The sequence below is a fragment of the Bombina bombina genome, chromosome 2 (genome assembly GCF_027579735.1).
Source record: "Bombina bombina isolate aBomBom1 chromosome 2, aBomBom1.pri, whole genome shotgun sequence".
NCBI lineage: Eukaryota > Metazoa > Chordata > Amphibia > Anura > Bombinatoridae > Bombina > Bombina bombina.
The window spans coordinates 762,875,682-762,901,892 of NC_069500.1; the positions used below are offsets into that span (position 1 = coordinate 762,875,682).

At 39.8% G+C, this 26,211-nt stretch overlaps 1 protein-coding gene across 6 annotated transcripts in view; it reads right to left on the bottom strand.

The window, feature by feature from the left end:
• MYO9B (myosin IXB) overlaps positions 1 to 26,211 on the bottom strand; it is a 597,798-nt gene that overhangs the window by 478,878 nt on the left and 92,709 nt on the right. For all 6 annotated transcript variants that reach the window (XM_053702888.1, XM_053702886.1, XM_053702887.1 and 3 more), the window contains exon 2: positions 19,302 to 20,186. In XM_053702888.1, the coding sequence (XP_053558863.1) occupies positions 19,302 to 20,129 (828 nt within the window). In that variant the 5' untranslated portion in view covers positions 20,130 to 20,186. The remainder of the gene's footprint in view (positions 1 to 19,301; positions 20,187 to 26,211) is intronic.

Genomic DNA, 26,211 nt, shown 5'->3' on the forward strand with positions numbered 1-26,211 from the left:
GGAACGGACCTTAAATGAGAAGGTCCTGTCTCGGTGGCAGTTTCCACAATGGCAGAGATTACATTTCCACCAGATCTGCACTATCAAGATTACCGAAGCCCTCTCCTGTTTGATTCTTGCAATCAGACGAGGTAGGAGAGGAAAAGGAGGAAACACATAAGCCAGGTTGAACGACCAAGGTACTGCTAGAGCATCTACCAGTACTGCTTGAGGATCCCATGATCTGGACCCGTAACAAGGAAGTTTGGCATTCTGACGAGATGCCATCAGATCCAATTCCGGTGTGCCCCATTGATGGATCAATGCCGCAAACACCTCCGGATGGATCTCCCACTCCCCCGGATGAAAAGTCTGACGACTTAGAAAATCCGCTTCCCAGTTCTCCACTCCTAGAATATATATTGCTGATAGATGGCAAGAGTGAGTCTCTGCCCATCAAATTATTTTGGAAACCTCTATCATCGCTAGAGAACTCTTTGTTCCCCCTTGATGATTGATATAAGCTACAGTCGTGATATTGTCCGACTGGAATCTTATGAACTTGGACGAAGCCAGCTGAGGTCACGCTTGAAGCGTGTTGAATATCGCTCTCAGTTCCAGAATATTTATTGGTAGTAGGGACTCCTCCTGAGTCCACACACCCCGAGCCTTCAGGGAATTCCAGACTGCACCCCAGCCCAAGAGGCTGGCGTCCGTTGTCACTATGACCCATGCTGGCCTGCAGAAGCACATTGCCTGGGACTCTTGATCCAGATTTATCCGCGGAGATAAATCTGCATAATCCCCATTCCACTGTTTGAGCATGCACAGCTGCAGTGGTCTGAGATGTAGGCGAGCAAACAGAACTATGTCCATTGTCGCTACCATTAACCCAATGACCTGCATACACTGCGCCACTGATGGCCAGGGAATGGAGTGAAGTTTTTGAAAAGTAGTTAGAATCTTTGATTTTCTGACCTCCGTCAGAAAAATTTTCATGTCTACCGAGTCTATCAGAGTTCCTAGGAATGGAACTCTTGTCAGAGGAACTAGCGAACTATTTTTTTATATTCACCTTCCACCCGTGAGATCTTAGAAAAGCCAACATGATGTCTGTGTGAGATTTGGCTAGATGGAAAGTGGACGCCTGAATCAAATTATCGTCCAGATAGGGCGCCACTGCTATGCCCCGCGGCCTTAGAACCGCCAGAAGGGACCCTAGCACTTTTGTGAAGATTCTGGGAGTTGTAGCCAACCCGAAAGGAAGGGCCACAAACTGGTAATGTTTGTCCAGGAAGGCGAACCTGAGGAACTGGTGATGATCTTTGTGGATAGGAATGTGAAGATACGCATCCTTCAAATCCACGGTGGTCATATACTGACCCTCCTGGATCATTGGTAAAATTGTTCGTATAGTCTCCATCTTGAACGATGGGACTCTGATAAATTTTTTGGGAACCACGAACAGATTGGAGTAAAACCCCTGCCCTTGTTCAAATTTTGGAACTGGACAGATTACACCCATGGTATGTAGGTCTTCTACACAGCGTAAGAACGCCTCTCTTTTTGTCTGGTTTACATACAAACGTGAAAGATGAAATCTCCCTCTTGGGAGAGAATCCTTGAATTCTAACCGATACCCCTGGGTGACAATTTCTAATGCCCAGGAGTCCTGAATGTCTCTTGCCCAGGCCTGAGCGAAGAGAGAAAGTCTGCCCCCTAACTAGATCCGGTCCTGGACCAGGGCTGCCCCTTCATGCTGTCTTGGTAGCAGCAGCGGGCTTCTTGGCCTGTTTACCTTTATTCCAGGTCTGGTTAGGTCTCCAGACTGACTTGGATTGTGCTTGGAGGCGGATGAGGAAGTAGAGGGACCGCCTTTAAAGTTTCGAAAGGACCGGAAATTATTCTGTTTGGTCCTCATTTTAACCGTCTTGTCCTGAGGAAGGACATGACCTTTACCTCCAGTAATGTCAGAAATGATCTCCTTTAGTTCAGGCCTGAATAGGGTCTTACCCTTAAAGGGAATGGCTAAAAGCTTGGATTTCGATGACATCAGGAGACCAAGACTTAAGCCATAACACTATGCGCTAAAATGGCAAAGCCTGCATTCTTTGCCGCTAATTTAGTCATTTGGAAAGCGGCATCTGTAATAAAAGAATTAGCTATCTTGAGAGCCTTAATTCTATCCAAAATATCATCTAATGGGGTCTCAACCTTAAGAGACTCCTCTAGAGCCTCAAACCAAAAAGCTGCTGCAGTAGTTACTGGAACAATGCACGCTATAGGTTGTACAAGAAAACCCTGATGAATAAACAATTTCTTTAGAATCCCCTCTAATTTTTTATCCATAGGATCTTTGAAAGCACAACTGTCCTCAATGGGTATAGTTGTACGCTTAGCCAGGGTAGAAATAGCTCCCTCCACCTTAGGGACCGTCTGCCACGAATCCCGAATGGTGTTAGATATGGGAAACATTTTCTTAAAAGGAGAGGGAGAGAACGGAATGCCTGGTCTATCCCATTCCTTAGTAACAATGTCAGAAATTCTTTTAGGGACTGGAAAAACATTAGTTTAAGTAGGGACCTCCATATATTTATCCATTTTACACAGTTTCTCTGGTGGAATGACAATAGGGTCACAATCATCCAGAGTCGCGAAAACCTCCCCGAGTAACAAGCGGAGGTGTTCAAGCTTAAACTTAAAGGCCGTCACATCCGAGTCTGTTTGAGGGAACATCTTTCCTTAATCAGAAAGCTCTCCCTCAGACAACAAATCCCCCACCCCCAAATCAGAACACTGTGAGAGTACATCGGAGATGGCCAATAACGCGTCAGAGAGCTCAGCATTTACCGGACCTGCTGCGCTTACCCTGTAAACCCGGCAGTTTAGATAATACCTCTGTAAGGGTAGTAGCTATAACTGCAGCCATATCTTGCAGGGTGAAAGAATTAGACGCACTAGAACTACTTGGCGTCGCTTGGGCGGGCGTTAAAGGTTGTGACACTTGGGGAGAAGCAGATGGCATGACCTGATTCTCTTCTGACTGAGAATCATCCTGAGACATACTTTTATCAGCTAAAATATGTTCTTTGCAATGTAAGGCCCTTTCAGTACATGAGGGACACATTTGAAGTCGGGGTTCCACAATGGCTTCTAAACACATAACATTGGCTTTCCTCAATGTCAGACATGTTAAAGGCTAGTAATGACCACAAACAGGCTTGAAAACAATTTATTTAGTGAAAAAAATTAACAATCTCAAAAAACGGTACTGCGCCTTTAAGAGAAAAAAAAAAGCATACAATTTTTCCAAAACTGCTTTAAAATGATAAAATTATCTCAATTTTTTTATATATGTATCCTAACTTGCCAGCTAAGATTCCACCACAAGAAAAGGACTACGCAACCCTTATGTACAAAAACGTTATACAAAAAAAACGTTATGATTAACCAAAAAAAAAAAAAACAACCTGCACCTCGCCACAGCCCTGCTGTGGCGCCTACCTGCCCTCAGGGGTCTGCAAAATCAGTTTAACCCTTCGATTAGGCCCAAACTTCCAGAAAGGCCCACCGGAGCTAGAGCTTGCTGCTTGCATGAGGAATATAACTACGCAACTAAGGCGCGAAAATAGGCCCCGCCCATCTACCTCGATGTCTCACAGCCTTGCAAAAGAACCGCTACAAAGCGGTCTAAAAACCTAGCCATGTGGGTTCATATACCCAGGTCTAACAGAAGCCATCTGCACCCTCCATTTCCATTATAAAAAAAAACATTTGTCACAAAAAACGTTAATTTACCTCCAAGCAAAGAATCGTTTGCCCACAAACATTATGTCATCAGTGTCAACCATTTTTACAGCCCAACATATAGGTCCAGTAATACTCTTCTCTTTCACATTAGGATTACTGCTTACCCCTTCCCTCATGGGGATACTGTCAGCCAATTCTGAGATAACACAGTCTCTCCAGAAAAAAATGACTGAACATACCTCAATGCTTGTAGCATGAAAAATGTTCCTCACACTGACGTTTCTTAAGTACTCCTCAGCCATTCTGTGGGAACTACTCTGGATCTTAGTAACAACTGCTAAGATCATCAGTCTCCAGGCAGAAATCTTCATCCATCTGCTTCCTGGGAAAAAATAGCACTCACCGGTACCATTTAAAATAAAAGTCTTGCTTGAAGAAAATAAAAACTAACATTTTATCACCTCTTTCACTTTACCCTTCCTATTACTTAATATAGGCAAAGAGAATGACTGGGGGGTGGAGTCAAGGGAGGAGCTATATAGACCGCTCTGCTGTGGTGCTCTTTGCCACTTCCTGTTAGCAGGAGGATAATATCCCACAAGTAAAGGATGAATCTGTGGACTCGTCGTATCTTGTAGAAGGATAGATAGATATAGATATAGATATATACATACATATATACACATACACATATACACACACACACATATTATACTTATTGCCAAAAAAGCAAAGAACATGTAAACATTACTAAACTCAGGACGAAATTTTGAAACTATTTAGCATGGGTGTTTTTTGGTGGTTGTAGATATGTTACAGATTTTGGGGGTCAAAGTAAGAAAAAAATAAATGTATGCTTACCTGATAAATGTATTTCTTTCCGTATATGGTGAGTCCACAGAGTCCTCAATTACTGTTGGGAATATTACTCCTGGCCAGCAGGAGGAGGCAAAGAGCACCTATAGCAAAGCTGTTAAGTATCCCTCCCATTCCTACAATCCCCAGTCATTCGACTCAAAGAAAATGGAGAAAAGGAGAAACACAAGGTGTAGAGGTGCCCGAGGTTTAGTAAAAAAAAAACAAAAAAAAAACACTGTCTTAAATACAGGGTGGGTCCATGGACTCACCATATCCTGAAAGAAAGAAATGTATTAGGTAAGCATACATTTTGTTTTCTTTACTAAGATATGGTAAGTCCACGGAGTCCACAATTACTGTTGGGAACCAATACCCAAGCTAAAGGACACGGAGGACTAGGGAGGGCCAAGACAGGTATACCTAAACAGAAGGCACCACTGCTTGCAGAACCTTTCTCCCAAAAGACGCCTCAGCCGAGGCAAAACTATCAAACTTATAAAATTTGGAAAAAGTATTCAGAGAGGACCAAGTAGCAGCCTAGCACATCTGCTCAACAGAAGCTTAATTCTTGAAAGCCCAAGAAGAAGAAACAGCCCTAGTAGAATGAGTTGCGATTCTCTCAGGTGGCTGCTGTCCAGCGGTCTTATATGCACAACGAATAATAATCAACCAGAGAGAAAGAGAAGTAGCAGTAGCTTTCTGACCCTTACATTTTCCAGAACAAACAAACAAACAAACAAACAATGCAGAAGACTGACAAAAATCCTTGGTCGTCTGCAAATAAAATTTTAGAGCACGCACAACACCTAGGTTGTGTAATAGTCGTTCCTTATGAGAAGAAGGATTGGGGCATAGAGAAGGAACAACAATCTCTTGATTAATATTTCTGTCCAACACAACTTTCGGAAGAAAACCCAACTTTGTGCGAAGAACTGCCTTATCTGCTTGAAATATAAGGCGAGTCGCACTGCAAAGCTGAAAGTTCAGAAACTCTTCGAGCAGAAGAGATAGCTGTAAGAAACAAAACTTTCCAAGATAATAACTTAATATCTATGGAATGCATATGCTCAAACAGAGCCTGTTGCAAAACTGTAAGAACATGATTAAGACTCTATGGTAGAGCAACGGATTTAAACACAGGTCTAATTCTAACCAAGGCCTGACAAAAGGATTGCACATCTGGCACATCCGTCAGGCGCTTGTGCAGCAAAACCGATAGAGCAGGAATCTGTCCCTTTAAGGTACTGACAGATCAACCATTCTCCAGACCCTCCTGGAGAAAAAATAAAATTCTTGGAATCCTGACCCTACTCCAAGAGTAGCACTTGGATTCACAACAAAAAAAATATATTTGCGCCATATCTTATGGTAAATGTTTCTAGCGACAGGCTTACGAGTCTGAATCATGGTCTCAATTATCGACTCTGAAAATCCACGCTTAGATAAAATCAAGCATTCAATCTCCAGGCAGTCGGCTTCAGAGAAACGAGATTTGGATAAAGAAAAGGACCCTGAAGTAGAATGTCCTTCCTCTGGGGAAGTCGCCACGGAGGGAGAGATGACATTTTCACCAAGTCTGCATACCAGATTCTGCAAGGCCACGCAGGAGCAATAAGAATAACTGACTTCCTCTCCTGCTTGATACGAGCAATGACACACGGAAGGAGAGCAAACAGAGGAAATAGGTATGCCAACCTGAAGTTCCAAGGAACTGCCAGAGCATCTATCAGGAAGGCCTGAGGGCCCCTTGATCTCGAACAGTACTTTGGAAGCTTGGCATTCTGATGAGACACCATCAGATTCAAATCCAGAATCCCCCATTTTATGGTTAGCTTGTAAAACACCTCCGGATGGAGTTCCCACTCCCCGGGATGAAAAGTCTGTCTGCTCAGGAAATCCGCTTCCCAGTTGTCCACTCATGGAAAGTGGATAGTAGATGGACAGCAATTGTGAGTTTCCGCCCATTTAATAATCCGAGCCACCTCCTTCATGGCTAAGTAACTCCGCGTTCCTCCCTGGTGGTTGATGTAAGCCACTGAGGTTATGTAGTCTGACTGAAACCTGATAAATTGGGCTAAGGCCAGTTGAGGCCAAGCCATCAAGGCAGTGAAAAATCGCTCTCAACTCTAAAATGTTGATGGGGAGAGCAGATTCCTCCTGAAACCAAAGTCCCAGACTGCTCCCCAGCACACCAGGCTGGCGTCTGTGATCACAAACACCCAAGAGGGTCTCCAAAAGCATGTCCCCTGAGACATATGTTCTTGAGACAGCCACCACGGAAGAGTTTGTCTTCTAATCTAGAACTATCTTATGAGACAGATCTGCATAATCCCTGTTCCATTGACTGAGCATGCATAGCTGCAGAGCCCTCAGATGGAATCAGGCAAAAGGAACTATGTCCATGGAGACCACCATCAGACCAATTACCTTCATACATTGGGCCACTAATGGTTGTACAGCAGACTGTAGAGATAGGCAAGAGGAATCTTTGCTTTTCTTACTTCCGTCAGGAATATATATCTTCATTGAAAGGGAATCTATAATTGTTCCTAGAAAGACCACCCTTGTGGCTGGAACAAGAGAACTCTTTCCCAAATTCACCTTCCATCCGTGAACGCGAAGAAAAAGACAACAAATTGAAAAGATGGTGCCTGTACCAGAATGTCGTCCAGATAAGGCGTCACAGCAATTCCCCAAGACCGAATCATTGCCAAAAGAGCCCCCCAGGACCTTTGAGAAAATTCTGGGAGCTGTTGCAAGGCCAAAAGAGAAGAGCCACAAACTGAAAGTGTATGTCCAGAAAGGTAAATCTTAGAAACCTGTGATGATCCCTGTGAATGGGAACATGGAGGTACGCATCCTTCAGGTCTATGGTCGTCATGAAGTGACCCTCTTAGAATAAAGGAAGAATGGAACGGATAGTCTCCATTTTGAAGGACGGCACTCAGAGAAATTTGTTTAGACACTTCAGATCTAGAATAGGTCTGAAAGTTCCCTCTTTTTTGGGAACCATGAACATATTGGAATAGAATCCTAGACCCTGTTCTTGTATTGGAACTATCACTCTCATAAGGGAAAGGTCATGTACACATTCAAGATTGCCTCTTTTTATTTGGTCTGCAGATAATCTTGAGAGGAGAAACCTGCCTCTGGGAGGAACGGTCTTGAATTCTAATTTGTAACCCTGGGATACTATGTCCACGGCCCACGGATCTGGAACATCCTGTATTCCATGCCTGGAAAAACAGAGAGTCTGCCCCCTACTTGATCCGGTCCTGGATCGGGGCCAAACCCTTCATGCTGACTTGGACTCAGCTGCAGGCTTCTTGGATTGCTTCCCCTTGTGCCAAGACTGACTGGGCTTCCAAGAAAGCTTGGGCTGTTCCTGCTTGGCAGAGGAGGGGGAAGATTTACCTCTGAAGTTACGAAAGGAACGAAAATTACTCTGACGTCCTTTCGGCCTATTCTTCTTGTCTTTTGGCAGAAAAGATCCTTTACCGCCAGTGATATCGGAAAAAAATTCTGCCAGACCCGGCCCAAACAAGGTCTTACCCTTGTAAAGAATTGTCAAAAGTTTGGACTTAGAAGAAACATTTGCTGACCAAGACTTCAGCCATAACGCTCTGCGTGCCAAGATTGCAAAACCAGATATTTTGGCTTCCAACCTGATGACCTGCAAAGAGGCATCAGTAATAAAGGAATTGGCTAACTTAAGAGCCTTGATCCTATCTTGAATTTCCTCCAAAATGAGTCTCTGATTGAAGAGACTCAGACAAGGCGTCAAACCAATAGGCTGCCGCACTTGTCACGGTAGCAATACACACCACTGGTTGCCAGTGGAGACCCTGATGAATATGCATCTTCTTTAAAGGGACACTCAATCACAATTAAACTTTCATTATTAATATAGAGCATGCTAGTTTAAACAACTTTCCAATTTACTTCCATTAACAAAATGTACACAGTCTTTTTATATTTAAACTTTTTGAGCCACCAGCTCCAACTGAGCATGTGCAAGAATAAGTGTGTATGCATTTGTGAATGGCTGATGGCTGTCACATGGTACGTATATGCATTTGTGATTGGCTGATGGCTGTCACATGGTACAGGGGGAGTGGAAAAATACATAACTTTTAAAATTGTCAGAATAAAAATCTACAACTCATTTGAAGTTCAGACTAAGTGCTATTGCATTGTCTTATCTTGCATTTGTTGATTATGCAAATCTACTGTGTTGACTGGTCCTTTAAGCAAACCTCCAGCTTCTTATCCATAGGGTCCTTGAACGTGCAACTATCCTCAATAGGAACAGTAGTTCGCTTAGCCAGGGTAGAAATCGCCCCTTCCACCTTGGGCACCACCTGCCAAGACTCCTTAATGGATTCAGCCACCGGGAACATCTTTCTGAACACTGGAGACAGGAAAAAAGGAATTCCAGGTCTCTCCCATTCCCAGGCAATGATCTCCGTAGCACAGGCAAAACCTCCACAGAGGAGGGAACATCAAAATATCTATTTAATTTGCTAGATTTTTTAGGGTTGACAACGTCACAGGAGTGTCGGAGTCGTCCAAGGTAGCCAAAACCTCCTTTAACAAAGCACGAAGGTGTTCAAGCTTAAATCTGAAAGAAACAACCTCAGCAGGGATTATACTATCTGAATCTGAGATTTCACCCTCAGAAGCTACCGAAGTATCTTCCTCTTCAGACTTATGAGAAAGAGCAACTTTGTTAGCCTGGACATTCAACAGAACCTAAATTCTTGCTCAAATCTTACAGCTAAGAAATAGTTTGACAAATAAATTAGGCTTAGGGTATTCTTTATTATAATGCAGGCAATTCTACACCTCAGCGTATCACTGAGGTGCCTACCTGCCCCCCTCTGTAGTCCGTATGCGTGTCTACTGAAAAACCAAAGTCTACTAAGGATCTCCCAACCGCTCCTATATGCTTCTCAACCCCAGAGAAGATAGCTGCAGAACGCTGACTTCCGCTCTCAGCTACGTCGCTCTAATGAAAAGTGCGCGCTGAGCAGGAAGATTTTTGCTGCCTCAGAAAGACCCGCCTCTCTCAGAATTACAGAGGCGCTCCAGTGGTCATAAAAACTTGTTGTAAACCTTAGGCTTGTGTAAAAGTCTCTAAACTGAGATGTTTTCACCCCAAACAAAAAAAACGTATCTACTAAGCCACTAATAAAGCACTCTCCAGCCCCAGTGCCTGCTCCCTGACCCAATGTTCCTGGAAACATAGAACAGGAATAACAGTCCCAAAAATGCTCAGTTACCTGATTAAGTGCCAAACATCTTTTTTCTTATATAAAACAAGCAAAATGGCACTTACCTGCACCTCTGGCTGTCCAGCAGGAGGACAGCTTACCCGGTATGAGAGAGAACAGAGTAAACCTACTCTGGCTGTCTATGTAAGGGCAGCAACCTGTTGGGAAAGCGCAGTGAGGACCATCCCACAAGTTCCTAACTGCTTGAAAGCCACCACAGCCCTACTGAAGAGACTAATGTGGAGTACAGCTAGACCCAGATTTGTTAGGAAAATCAGAGCAAGCTTGCTCTGGCTTTAAAATAATAAAATCTTAATTGTAGAAAAATCATCAACAGACTTCACCTCCTCCTTGCACTGAAGACAAAGAGAATAACTGGGGATTGTGGGAAGGGTAGGAATACTTAACAGCTTTGCTGTAAGTGCTCTTTGTCTCCTCCTGCTGGCCAGGAGTGATATTCCCAACAGTAATTGAGAACTCTGTGGACTCACCATATCTTAGGAAAGAAAGTGTTTTAAAATTTTTCATCATATTTTATAATTTTTTTATAGTAAATTATATGATATGATAAAAAATTACAGCTAAACACAAATACTGCAGAAATGTAAAAACAGCCCTGGTCCCTAACGGTAAGAAAATTGAAAAATGACCTGGTCACTAAGGGGCCCAGAGGCAGAACTTTTCTCGACTTTCTGCAATGAGATCTTTTTAGTGAAAACTTTTCTGCAGATCATTTTGAAATACAATTGTAAACTAGGCAGTTACACTAAAGCACCAGTTCAATATTGTAATGTAATGTTTAATTGGAGAATAAAGCCATTTTTAAAGTTTTATAATTTAGCTGCAAAGAAAAAGACGACATTTAGTTGTTTTTAAAATGTCTTGTAAAAAAAAAATCTGAGAGTCAGTCAACAATAAATGCACTGCTGCTATGCTGCTCCATATTTGACTGTTCTCTTCAAACAGCACTTTGATCTGGATGCACTGTTAAGGAAAAAAGGAAAACGCAAAAGAGCCAACAGTCCTTGCATGTGTCCCGTTCTTTCGGCAGACATGCTGCTTTTTCTGCGATTACATCTCAGATCACAGCATGTTCTGCCTTGGGGCTAAGGGGTTAATATTTCTTCTTTTTATAACAAATATGTTGATTTTGTTGTGAAAATAATTTGAAGTACATTAAAAGATTATGAAAAAAAAATTGGGGGGGATTACTGCACTTTTTTCAAAACTTTTTCTACATATTCAGGTTGTTAAAAAAAGGTTTTACGGGAATATAATTTAATCAGGAAATTACTTAATAATAGCTGGGTAAACATATGTTTAAAATTGTATGTGTTCTATCCAAACCATAAAATGTTCTTTTGTTTTTTTTTCTGTCCGTTTAAACAACTTTCCAATTTACTTCTATTATCAAATTTGCTTCATTATCTTGTTATCCTTTGCTGAAGGAACAACATTGCACTATTGGCAGCTAGCTGAACACATCTAGTTAGCCAATCACAATAGTAAAATATGTACAAGCAGCTAGCACCCACCAGTATAGGATATGTGCGTATTCTTTTTCAACAAGTGATACCAACAGAACGAAGAACATCTGAAAATAGAAGGGAATTTAAAAGTGTCTATCTGAATCATGCAAGTTTAATTTTTGACTTTCTGATCCCTTTAGGGAGGCCTTCATCTATCTCTCTTTCTGAAGCACAAGTCCCATTCTGCTTTCGCATACAACTTGGTTATATAGAAGTTGCTATAGCCAAAAATATATATGGGGGGAGGAGGAGAAAGAATTCACAGAACAAACAAAACAATCTCAGTTGCAAATTGAACTTCTACTTTAATAATAAACTTTCCTACTTATCTTCATTGCCCAGATTATTCTTTTTCACCTGCTTGTCTGTATGCAGTGCACAACGGATAGATTTTTTTTCAAAGGTTTGGCGCCATTCTGAAACAAAATATGGCCCCTAAACTCCTCCTATTCGTGACATCACATAAGCTAGATGCCTAAACTTAACATGGAATCGCAAATTAAATTCATCTTGCATTCCATGTGTTCTGTGCATGCGCTTTCTTCACGTGTGACGTCGCAGTGCAGAAAAATCCAGAACGTTTCAGTGTTGTGCAGGGAATTCTCTAAAATCTCCTCTACCAGTTTCATTTGAACATGGGCAAACTTTCTCAAGAGGTCAGGAGTAAATACAATATGCATTCCAATTAGTAGTTCAGTACACATTTAGGAATGTTCAGATTGCGAGTATGTTTTATTTGTGTGGTAATAGCGGATTGTTTTATCTGTGTGCAAACAGTGCCACGTGTAGGCACTCTTGATGGACAATGACGGGGAGGCAATGGGATTTTATTTAACATTAGAAGGCAGGGTATCATGGGTTTCTCCAGACATCTTATCAGGCCCTGTGTGTAAACTAAACATATAGTATAAGACTTAAAGTGAAAGTAAATCCTAGCGTTTTACAAACGCTAGGATTTACTTTTGAAACAAATAAAGGGGACTTTAATTCATGAAGTATAAGATACTTCATGTAGAAAGCTCCTTTTTTTTTTTTATTCAAATCGATCGCCGTTTTTTTACCTTGTACAACAGCCCACGGCAAAAAAAAAAAAAATTGGCTAAGAGGTGACGTTTTCACCTCTTAGCCAATAGCGTGCAGTAAATCCGGCTTGGCGCCCATGGGAGCCGGATTTACCGCACGGCTATTGGCTAAGAGGTGAATACATCACATCTTAGCAAAAAAAAATGTTGCCGTGGTCTGCTGTAGCAGGTAAAAACGGTGAGCGATTGAATCAAATAAAGGAGCTTTCTACATGAAATATCTTATACTTCATGAATGAAAGTCCCCTTTATTTGTTTCAAAAGTCAATCCTAGCGTTTGTAAAACGCTAGGATTTACTTTTACTTTAAAGTGCACACATTGTCACAGGAACTTTACCACAGATTTTGAACTGTGGCTTTAGTCAACTTGTCAATGTTGCAGTTGTCTTCTAATTTAAGTGCAACTTGTATGAGTGATTATTTTGTTAATACTGCTGTGGATCATGGAGGCACTTTTTTCATTTTTAATAGCTTCTTTCAGGTGATACAAATAAGTGTTTTATTCCTTTGAACCTTTAAATTAGACATACAATGACAATGTGCCGTCATTGGTAAACAAATAACAGCTATCAACTTGTAATGTAAGAGTCATGAAGAGGAATTTCAATAAAGGCATTCACACTAAATAAAACACACATAACTCCCATTTAAAAGCTGTGGATTCTGTGAACAGTCACCACATATTACACAGACATAAACAAAAACTGGTCACAGAACCTACAGCAGCTAACTCTAAGATGTGTGTGAATGCTCTATTTAGAGTCAATGGTGTACAGCTTGTGATTGGTTGTTCCATCTGTCTTCTGCAACTTGCAAAACAAATACAAAACTGCTGGATAGATATTCTGCATTAAAGAGTCCCTTTTAAAGTGAAAAGATCATTAAAATTTCAAATAAACGCTGTAACTATAGTGTACAGAGAGCTTATAATGTTCTTTAAAAATGCACCTAACAATTTTTAGGTGACAAACTATTTTGATGTGGGATTTTGCAGCCAAAGGGGGAGGTGGGGGGGGGGGATACAAACAAACAATGTAAGATGTTCTTATCTGCATTAAAAGTTTGAAATGTGAAGACTTAGGAATGTATGGCATTTTTCTCTCTCCAGAACTGCAGAATAAAGTATTTTTCTTGCAGACTAAAGTATATCAGAGGTACACAAAGAGCCTGAGCTAATTGGGTGGGTATGCACCATTCCGTATACACCCTTCTGAACTACTAAGATTGCCACGTTTGCGTAACCAAAACATTGGTCTATACCACTGTTACAACTAAAAAAAAAAAAAAAGCAAAAACTTCTGGTTTAACGCAGTAACTGAAAAGAGGCCAGTAATGTGTCATGACTCTGGAAAACAACTGGCTCAATACGTTTACAGGGGAAAAAAAAAATACACAAAACTTAAAGCGACATTAAAACACTAAATAAAAGCTAGATAGAATGATGCATTCAATGAAAAGATTAGTCTGAGAATAACTTTAAAGTTTCATTAGCTGTTTAAACATTGACAAAATAAGTGTAAAGTTTAAAGTGAAAGTAAATCCTAGCGTTTTAAAAACGCTAGGATTGACTATTGAAACAAATAAAGGGGACTTTCATTCATGAAGTATAAGATACTTCATGTAGAAAGCTCCTTTATTTGTATCAAATCGATCGCCGTTCTTAGCTGCTAAAGCAGCCTACGACTAAAAAACATTTTATCTATTAGGTGACGTTTTCACCTCTTAGTAAATAACCTTGCGGTAAATCCGGCTCCCATGGGCGCCAAGCCGGATTTACCGCACAGCTATTGGCTAAGAGGTGAAAACGTCTTCCCGTTCAAGTCTGGGGCTATTTATCACGGAGACAAGAAATTCTGGCGGAGGAAGGATATGCCTCCATCGGATTCGCCCATAACAAGAACTGTAATGTGACCATTTCACACAAGTCACTCCCATCACACACTGCTGTAAAAAGGGTGACATTTAACACTTTTATTGTGTAGCCATCTTCTTTTCCAAGCAAGTTGGAACTATCCCTTGTCACTGTGCAAAATCCTTCTCAGCCCTGTTTCCCGTCCCCTGCCATTTACTCTCTGATATACCCCTATCGCACTGTACCCAGGGTCTCTATACTTCCCCCATACCCACTTCCACAGCATCTCCCAAAGGATATTGCACCTCACCTCTTGCTCACTTTTCACCCATTTCCTCCACACACACACTTACACAACCACTACACTCCCATCTTATTCCTCCCCCTCATCACACTATATATATATACACACCTCATACTGGCAATGGCCTAATAGCCAATACGGTTTTTGTTTTTAATAATTTAGAATCCCACTTCTGCTTAAAAGAATGTCATATGCAATTTGTTAGACTCAATGCATATCTAATTACTGGTCTTTTGTGAAAAAGCAAGGCCATATTCTTGTTTCTTTATGAGACTTGGATTTTATTTAAATTTTAAGATAAAAAGACATGCTATATATCACAACAGTTAAATCTGTGACTCTGGATTGCATGTTCATACCTTATTACCATAAATAATAACAGGTTAATAGAATTTACTCCAGGAGCATATGAGTTTGGATATTCTAGAGAATTGCTTAAATAATGTGTTACTTTAACTAAACCCATTAGATTATAGTCGACTAAATCTACAGTGAATAGTAAAGTAAAATGTGGTATACAAAAGACAGTGACTATTTACTTTAAAAAGCTGGTGTCGCAACATCAAGATATGAGAAGTGAATATAGCAATAAAGCGAGTCACAGTCATTTTTTGGTTTTCCAGTGCATATAAAAGTTATATTTACACTACTGTAGTCTATTAACTATGCCATAGCAGTATGTCTAAAAAAACAAAAATGTAAATACCTTAATTAAAAAAAAAAACTTTATTGCTAAAAAAAATGCAAACAACCATCCTTGGTGAGTCAATATTTTTGCTGGTGGTGTGTGTGTTAGCGCTGCGGAATCTGTTGGCACTCTACAAATAACCGATAATAATAATTATAATAATTATAAAGGTGTATATATATGTGTATGTATGTTGGAAAAATGGCACCAATAGACTTGCTCGACACAGGGTTGACACAAACCTTCAATTTATAAAAAGAAATGCAATATCTGCAAAGTGTTATAAAACTAATTTTTTTTTTTTTTTGTCCTCCGTAGGGGTTGTACGCTGCTATTCTGAATAATTTGGGTGGCACTTATGAGTCTATAAAACCAAGTGGTGGTGTCCAGAAAGTTTGTGGACCACAGAGGGATGACTTCAAAGAATGCAATGATCTTTGTCAACAGTAAACACCTAGTTATTACAAGACATTTCTATTGTGTTGCTAAAGAATAACATAATCAGACCAATCTTATAAAGTTTCTAAAACAAATGAACATCCTTTTTACTGCAATTATTTTTCAACAGCCAAACTGCACCCTCCATTTGCCTTATTGGAAGGAGCCAATTTGGGCTTTAGTCAACAAACAAGGTTAGCCACTGTCAAAGTTAGTATACAATACAGACGTGCATTTGACGCACTAAGATCTGTTCAATTCTAGATATTCTGCTCTGAAAATAAAATACTTTGTTTTGCAGTTATTGGATATAGTCAATTAGGGACTGATATGTGGCAGCATTAGCCTTGAGAAGTGTATTAGACATGTGGTTGTGAGGAGATGTAATGTTCAAGGAAAAGTAGTTAGTAACATCAAGGATAAATTGTCGCATCCATGTCAAAGCACTGTTACATACCATAGACCACTGGTGCCAAAATGTTGATGGCGGTCTACCAGTTGAACCTTAAAAGGTAGACTGTGATATTGATCCTAGCTACTGCAGCTTGCCAGCCACGCTATTGATCCCAGCCACATGATTATTCCCTTAGTTTGGCTCAGTAACACTACCGCCAGCTACAGAGTGTAAGCTCCGCCAGTAGCCCTGCAATCACTAGAAGACTTCCCACGCCCACTCCCCTTCATGAGATTTCGACTGTTTAGGAGTCACAAGACAGGCTGTGGTAGCCACCGTAGTAACCTGTACACACGCATACGTGAACACACCTCACTAGAAAGAACAGTTTAATTCATTTATGTGCTACTAGTGAGTGAGTGAGTTAAGTATCTTAAACCAAGAGCACAACTACCTGATATACTATTTATATACAGAAAATAAAGCCGATATAGTTTAGTTGAGCAGAGAGCCTTACATCATGGCCCCATTACAATTACACTGGGTATTTTATAAGATAAAAAAGCACTAACCACATTGATTTAAAGGGCCATTATACACTCATTTTTTCTTTGCGTAAATGTTTTGTAGATGGTCTATATAGCCCATAAAGTTTGTTTGTTTTTTTAATTTATAATTTTGTTTATTTTTAAAGAACATTGCTCTGATTTTCAGACTCCTAACCAAGCCCCAAAGATTTATTTGAATACCGTCAGCTACCTTCTCCAGCTTACTCCTGTTTGTGTAAAGGGTCTTTTCATATTCAAAAGAAGGGGGAGGGGGGAGTGTCTTGTTTCCCATTTGCAATGGGCTTTCCAGCTACCTTTTCAACAGAGCTAAACTGAGAGCTTCTAAGTACGTTTTTAAACCATTTTATACTGGATTTTTATATCAGTATCTGTGCATCTTATTCTTTATAGTAGTGTCTATTACATACAGTTATATGAAAATGAGTGTATACTGTCCCTTTAAGTGATGTGTGCATGGACTAAGATTAGGCAGAATGTGAGAGATTGTGATAGTCACATGAAGTGAATAGACATTCACCTTTAAAGGGACACTGAATCCAAATTTTTTCTTCCTTGATTCAGATAGAGCATGCAATTTTAAGCAACTTTCTAATTTACTTCTATTATCAAATTTTCTTCATTCTCTTGGTATGTTTATTTGAAAAGCAAGAATGTAAATTAAAATGCCGGCCCATTTTTGGTGAACAACCTGGGTTGTCCTTGCTGATTGGACAGCACCAATAAACAAGTGCTGTCCATGGTACTGAACCAACAATTTGCCGGCTCCTTAGCTAAGATCCCTTCTTTTTCAAATAAAGATAGCAAGAGAACGAAGAAAAACTGATAATAGAAGTAAATTAGAAAGTTGCTTAAAATTGCATGCTCTGAATCACAAAAGAAAAAAATTTGGGTTCAGTATCCCTTTAACTTCTTATACTGAAATGCACATGGCTTTCATATATTTAATCATAATTAAGTTAAAGGGCCACTAAACTCTAAATTTTTATTTCATGATTCAGATAGAGAATACAATTTTAAACATTCCAATTTACTTCTATTATCTAATTTGCAGCAATCTTTAGATATCCTTTGTTAAAGAAATAGCAATGCACATTGGTGAGCCAATCACGAGGCATCTATGTGCAGCCACCAATCAGAAGCTACTGAGCATATCTAGATATGCTTTTCAGGAAAGAATATCAAGAGAATGAAGCAAATTAGATAATAGAAGAAAATTAGAAAGTTGTTTAAAATGGTATTCTCTATCTGAATCATGAAAGAAAAAAATTGGGTTTAATGTCCCTTTAACCCTTTTACTAACATTAGGTAATTTTTATGCCATTACAAAACATGAAAAATTCATATCTAAAAGGGTTGGTAAACATAAGGCAAAAGTGAGTTAATTTAAAAGTCCCTCAGAAGATGTGTTTTGTCCAGAGCTTTACTGCTGAAGTGGCAAATTGTTAACCCTGTGTACTATTTATCTGAAAAACACAAGAACACCCTGATTTTTCTTAACATTTAGTGCATGCTACATGCACAATTTTCTTAAATCCATTATCCGGCATAAGTAGATCTCAGTGATGAATTTTACAGAAAATTAGATCACGGCTCACTAAAGTCTGTGCACCCCTGCCATAAACCATTGACTACTCTAATGAAAGCCATTATGTGAGACATTTGAGCACTGAAATATTAAAAGAATCAATGTCAAAAATTGCTGTGAGAAGTATCCAAAACAGAAAGGAAAAAAAAGTGCAAGAAAAAAAAAAGTGCAAGAAAAAAAAGAAAGAGAAAGAAAAAAAGAAAGAAAGAAAAAAAGAAAGAACGAACAAACACTGAAATATTACAGAAATAAATGTCAAAAATGTCTGTGAGAAGGATCCAAAAACAGGAGGAAAGAGAAAGAAAAGAGAGAGCTAATCAAGTGGTAATTTTACTGGAGGTCATGCCTAAATTTCTAGTTGCTTTAACATGTGTGAAACAACACCTATATTAAAGTGACAGTCTAGTCAAAATTAAACTTTCATGATTTAGATAAGTCATGCAATTTTAAACAACTTTCCAATTTACTATATACATCAAATTTGCTTGGTATTCTTTGTTGAAAGCTAAACCTAGATAAACTCATATGCTAATTTCTAAGGCTGCCTCTTATCCCAGTAACACATTTTTTAAAGCTAGAAAGTGCTAGTTCATGTGTGCCATATAGATATAACATTCTGCTCACTCCCAAGTTATTTATGAGTCAGCACTGATTGGCTAACATGCAAGTCTGTCACACCAGAGATAAGAGGGCAGTCTGCAGAGGCTTAGATACAAGGTAATCACAGAGGTAAAAAATGAATATAACTGTGTTGGTTACGCAAAACAGGTGAATGGGTGATAAAGGGATTATCTATCTTTTTAAACAATAAAAATGTTCAAGTAGACTGTTCCTTTAACTGAACTAATGTCTTTAAAGTCATGGTTTTTCAACCTTGATGGGAACCAATAAGTAGTAACATTGTAAACCAATAAGAAGTAACATTGTAAAAGCAAGACATCTAGCATATGTTTACATATCAAATACAGAGATCACAAAACAATTGAAAATGCTTCCTTACCTCCAGGACAGGTCCAGCCCCAAGTATGGTTCTCTCCACCCCACTTGCATATCCCTTCTGGCTCAGCGCGGTCAAGCAATGTATGAGAAAATTGGTGCTCTGTGTCTTCCCAGAACCACTCTCCCCAGAAATTACTATACACTGGTTAATTCTCTTTCTAAGCATGGTGTGGTAGGACACATCAGCAATTGCAAAGATATGGGGCTCCAGCTTCCCCAGCTGCTGGTTGTCATACATTTTCACGTATTTTGGATTATAGATAGGCAAAAACTTGAAAGGGTTAATGGCAATAAGAATACTCCCTGCATAAGTATATATCTTGTGCTTCAGAAAGCGGGTCTTTAAATTAGCTAAAATAGATCCCTCTGTAAGATTGGGCAGGTTGCATAGGTCATCGTAGTCTTCTTGAGGCCTTGGCAGAAAGCCTCGCTCTACTAACCGCCTGGCCTCTTCCTGCTTTGATAGCAAAGGCAGGTGGACATATTTGATACTCCCATCCAGGTTTTTCTCCTGCAGTAAAAAATAGTAACCATCTGATTGAGGATGTCTTTCCTGAGCCTTCCTTGGCCAAAGTAGTATCCTCTGCACAGGAGAGTCGTTTGGATCTAAAACCCATTCTTCCCCTCCTGATTCTTTTACCTCTGCAAGAACATAGGTTTTGGAAGTGTCCAAGTTGAGAGTAACCACCGCATTCCTGATAACCTCTGATGCAGCAGATTCCTTAGAGGCCAGAATAGTGCAGCAGGTGGAACTGTCCAGAGAGAGCTGGGGGTAAATATAAATACTGTAAGACACCTGTTCGTGGTCGGCGCCATTTTTTAAACTCATCCTGTGCCTGTCCTGGATCAAGCATCCCTTGCAGCATCAGAAAGCTGTTTTTAGCATCTGAAACAACAATTGGATAAATATTTTAACATTGTAATAATGGAACATATGTTAACAACAAAAACAAGCTAATTATATGGAGTAAGCCTACTAAAATGAGACATGAAAATCAAGATTACATTTTCATGGCTCAGAAAGAGCACGCAATTTCAAGGCATTTTTAAATTTACTATTACAAATTTACCTTGTACTCTTGGCATCCCTTGCTGAAAAGGTAAGTTCAGGAGCAGCAATGCACTACCAGGAAATAGCTAGTGATTAAAGGGACAGTATACACTCATTTTCATATAACTGCATGTAATAGACACTACTATAAAGAATAAGATGCACAGATACTGATATAAAAATCCAGTATAAAATGGTTTAAAAACGTACTTAGAAGCTTACAGTTTAGCTCTGTTGAAAAGGTAGCTGGAAAGCCCACTGCAAGTGGGAGATAAGACACTCCCCCCTCTCCCTGCTTTTGCATATGAAAAGACCATTTACACAAACAGGAGCAAGCTGGAGAGGGTAGCTGACGGTATTCAAATAAAACTTTGGGGCTTGGTTAGGAGTCTGAAAATCAGAGCAATGTTATTTAAAAATAAGCAAAATTATACGTTTTTTTTAAAAAACAAACTTTATGGGCTTTATAAATAGATCATCTACAAAACATTTATGCAAAGAAAAAATGTGTATAATGGCCCTTTAATGTCTTCACACATCTCTTCTCACAGATATGTTCACCTAGGCACCAGTAGTGCTCTGCTGCTCTAGAGCTGACATTAGCCACTGCAAAGGAATTAAACACATAGCTAAAACACGTTTATATGCAAGCAACAGTGCAATAGTGAACCAACACATTAGAAACACAAAAGAACATTTTCTTTTTGAACTTTTATGGTCCCTAACCGATTTAATGTGGAGGATGACAATGGGTCATCATGTGCATTGCTGCCTGTTTGCAAACGAGGAACCATTGTTGTGATAAAGGAGATTGCATATCCAATGCTGTTGTCATTGATCCCCTGCAATACAGATTTGTTATGGTATAATGGGCAGCTCTCTCAAGGCTACATGAGAGCATCGGTGACTTTACCAAAACATTGATGGTATCATCAGAGGAAGGGTAAAACCAGGAAGTGGCAGGTAGTAAAACAAGCTGGATGAGAAAGGGGGTTATTCAAACTCATCGATCTTACATCCCTTACCAGCCCTAGACCTCAAAGATCCGTCATTTGAAATAAAAAGCACCGGCTCTTTCAAATACTTATTGTCTTAGAAAATCACAACCCCCCCCCCCCCCCAAAAGTAAAAACACACAAAACATGAGATTTTGCTGGGCATTAGGTCTATACAAATGGGGGGGGTGGGGGGGGGAAATAATATTTGAACTTCTGTTTTTGCAAGGTGATCTGTATTACTACATTTAGCCACCAATAAGCAAGCGTAACCCAGGTTCTGAACCAAAAATGGGCCGGCTCCTAAGCTGTACATTCCTGCTTTCTAAATAAAGATAGCAAGATAAAAATTGATAATATGAGTAAATTAGAAAGTTGCTTAAAAATGCATGCTCTAACTGAATCAGAGGGAGAAATGGGTTTAGTATCCCTTTAAGTTGTATCACAGTTTCTCACCAGTTACTATAAAATATTTTTGAATGTTAAATTGTAGTATAAAAAAGGTTTACATTGTAATGTTTTATTTTATTGATTAGTACTGCTGAATTCCTTATGTCTCTCTCTATATGATAGGTGTAGTCTCACAGGTAGCTAACCAACAGGAACTGATAGATATTTCTAATTAAAGTGCTGCAGCAATCTTTGATTAAAGGGACAGTTTACTCAAAAAATTTCTCCCCTTTAATTTGTTCCCAATGATCCACTTTACCTGCTGGAGTGTATTAAATTGTTTACAAGTAGATCCTTTACCCTTATATTGGCATTTGAAATAGTTGATTTAGCCTGTGGTATCCCCACCTATTCTGAAAGTTTGTGGCCGCGCGTACCAGCTATAGATAAGCTTTGTAAACACAGCCAGCAGAAGAAATTACACTCCCAGTAGGATATAGCAGAGAAAAAGGTAATAAAATGCTGATTTTCCATTGTTCTCTCCAAGTACTGGTGATTGTTTTATGGAAGGATATAAGATTAAGAAACATGTTTATGTACACAATGTGATACAGTAATGAGATCTGATTATACCTACAAGCTCAACCTATTTTATTAGGCTGTGGCTTCAAAACACAAAATCAGAGCTTTAATATACACAAATAAACCTTAAAAGGCTAATTTTCATACATTTTTTACTCCGCAGTTGGTAAAAAAAAGCAATTGTAAACACATTAAGGGAAAACTATTTTACAGTATACTGTCTCTTTAAGGCATCTTGTCGAAACTCCCAAGACCGTTGCAGCTATGGGTCTTTAAGTTTGACTTTAAGCCTTTTTTTTTTTTTTTTTTTACTTAGTGTTTAATGTCTCTTTAAGTTGCCAGATAAAACTCCAAGGACAATATATTTACACAAAGAGAAGAAAGAAAAACACGACATGATGAAAATTATAGGTTAAAAGCAAGAATGGTTTGTTTCCTGTTTAAAGTAGAATGAGTTATTCTTTAGCAACCAGTTAATTACTTACATTTACATATTTTACAGCCGATACAGTCACTGTCCCCTGCATAACAAAATGTATTTAGCAGGCAAACACTGACACAGATGACTTCCTATTACATAATTACGCTGACCTGACTGGTGCAGAGAGTGATTGTATCTGCTGGCTATTCCCCTTTTGTTTGTTGGTTTCAAGTGGAGCTGATAATACAGTGCAGTTCTCTCCTCTGCAAGCTTCCTGGTTTGGTCTGACCACTCTTATCTTTACTGGCTTACAGCAGCACAGTCCCTAGTGAGGTCAGCGGCAGGAAAAGGTCTTGCAGCAGTGTGAACAGCCAGATCCTTAAAGGCACAGTCTACACCAGAAGTTTTATTGTTTTAAAGGATAGATAATCCCATAAATTAGCCATTCCCAAATTTTGCATAACCAACACAGTTATATTAACATACTTTTTACCTCTGTGATTACCTTGTATCTAAGCATCTTAGCCAATTAGTGCAGTGTCTGCCACAAGCCACGGGCGTGATCACAATGTTATCTATATGGCTCACATGAACTCGCACTCCCCTGTTGCGAAAAGCTAATACAAAAGCATGTGATAAGATGCTGTCTTTAAGGTCTTAGAAACAGGCAGAAATTTAAATGTTATAAAAGTATATTAATATAAAAATGTTGGTTGTGCAAAGCTGGGGGATGGGTTGTAAAGGCGTTATCTATCTTTTTAAACGATAACAATTTTAGTGTTGACTGTCTCTTTAACGGAATACATTCACCCTGCATGCACTGTACAGCAGGAAGACCAGAGGCAGACATGGAAAACAATGACCAGTACCAGCAGTGGGCAGGTAGCAGGAAGTATACAACGTCTGTGCCACATACATAAGTAATGCATTCACTCCAAATAAACCGTACACAATCCTAGCACCCCCAGAGAAGCAAAGAACTTTGTAACTCTAATATAAATTCTTCCCCTATTCAACTCACAGTATCTTGAAAGATTAGAATTCACAGTTGAGTAGAGAGATCACAGCTAAACTCTAGAATTTCTATTAGCAACCAAGTATTTTTTAATTTTTTTTATTTGCATAAGAACTAAACTTAACATGGTTTTTTTTTTAAAATCAGGTGTGGAATCTAAGTGATATTTGATCACTTCTAATGAAAATGCACTGTAATCTAGCCGTGCCATTCTATCAGCAGTTTCTACTCAGGACCAACAGTTCTCAGAGACTCCTGATCAGTACTTTAACTATGTATTTCACCATATTGCAAGTTGCAGAATTGATAATGATAAAAATGACATGCCTTAATGGATAGTTTGACCATTTGCTGAAGTCTCGATTGACACTCACTCTAACACACAAATTGAAATAGCAAAGTACAGCGCAAAATAAATGGGACATGCTCTACACTGCTCAATAACATGTAAAAAAAAAAAAAAATACATAATTTATGCTTACCTGAAAAAATTTATTTCTCTTGTAGTGTGTTCAGTCCACGGGTCATCCATTACTTAAGGGATATATTCTCCTTCCCAACAGGAAGTTGCAAGAGGATCACCCAAGCAGAGCTGCTATATAGCTCCTCCCCTCACATGTCATATCCAGTCATTCGACCGAAACAAGACGAGAAAGGAGAAACTATAGGGTGCAGTGGTGACTGGAGTTAGAATTTAAAATTTAGAACCTGCCTCAAAAAAAGACAGGGCGGGCCGTGGACTGAACACACTACAAGAGAAATAAATTTATCAGGTAAGCATAAATTATGTTTTCTCTTGTTAAGTGTGTTCAGTCCACGGGTCATCCATTACTTATGGGATACCAATACCAAAGCTAAAGTACACGGATGATGGGAGGGACAAGGCAGGAACATTAAACAGAAGGAACCACTGCCTGTAGAACCTTTCTCCCAAAAACAGCCTCCGAAGAAGCAAAAGTGTCAAATTTGTAAAATTTGGAAAAAGTATGAACCGAAGACCAAGTTGCAGCCTTGCAAATCTGTTCAACAGAGGCCTCATTCTTAAAGGCCCAAGTGGAAGCCACAGCTCTAGTGGAATGAGCTGTAATTCTTTCAGGAGGCTGCTGTCCAGCAGTCTCATAGGCTAAACGTATTATGCTACGAAGCCAAAAAGAGAGAGAGGTAGCCGAAGCCTTTTGACCTCTCCTCTGTCCAGAGTAAACGACAAACAGAGAAGAAGTTTGCCGAAAATCTTTAGTTGCCTGTAAGTAGAACTTCAGGGCATGGACCACGTCTAGATTATGCAAAAGACGTTCCTTCTTTGAAGAAGGATTAGGACATAATGATGGAACAACAATCTCTTGATTGATATTCCTGTTAGAAACAACCTTAGGTAAAAACCCAGGTTTAGTACGCAGGACTACCTTGTCTGAATGAAAGATCAGATAAGGGGAATCGCAATGTAAGGCAGATAACTCAGAGACTCTTCGAGCCGAAGAAATAGCCATCAAAAACAGAACTTTCCAAGATAAAAGCTTAATATCAATGGAATAAAGGGGTTCAAACGGAACACCCTGAAGAACTTTAAGAACCAAGTTTAAGCTCCAAGGAGGAGCAACAGTTTTAAACACAGGCTTAATTCTAGTCAAAGCCTGACAAAAGGCCTGGACGTCTGGATTCTCTGCCAGACGCTTGTGTAAAAGAATAGACAGAGCAGAAATCTGTCCCTTTAGTGAACTAGCGGATAAGCCCTTTTCTAAACCCTCTTGTAGAAAGGACAATATCCTAGGAATCCTAACCCTACTCCATGAGTAACTCTTGGATTCACACCAATATAAATATTTACGCCATATTTTATGGTAATTTTTTCTGGTAACAGGTTTCCGAGCCTGTATTAATGTATCAATAACCGAATCCGAAAACCCACGCTTTGATAGAATCAAGCGTTCAAATTCCAAGCAGTCAGCCTCAGAGAAATTAGGTTTGGATGGTTGAAAGGACCCTGAATTAGAAGGTCCTGCCTCAGGGGTAGAGACCATGGTGGACAGGACGACATGTCCACTAGGTCTGCATACCAGGTCCTGCGTGGCCACGCAGGCGCTATCAGAATCACAGATGCTCTCTCCTGTTTGATCCTGGCAATCAGTCGAGGTAGCAACGGAAAAGGTGGAAACACATAAGCTATGTTGAAAACCCAAGGGGCTGCTAGTGCATCTACCAGCACCACACCCGGGTCCCTGGACCTGGATCCGTAACAAGGAAGCTTGGCGTTCTGGCGAGATGCCATGAGATCCAGATCCGGTTTGCACCAACGATGAATCAGTTGAGCAAATACCTCCGGGTGAAGTTCCCACTCCCCCAGATGAAAAGTCTGGCGACTTAGAAAATCCGCCTCCCAGTTCTCCACGCCTGGGATGTAGATCGCTGACAGGTGGCAAGAGTGAGACTCTGCCCAGCGAATTATCTTCGAGACTTCCA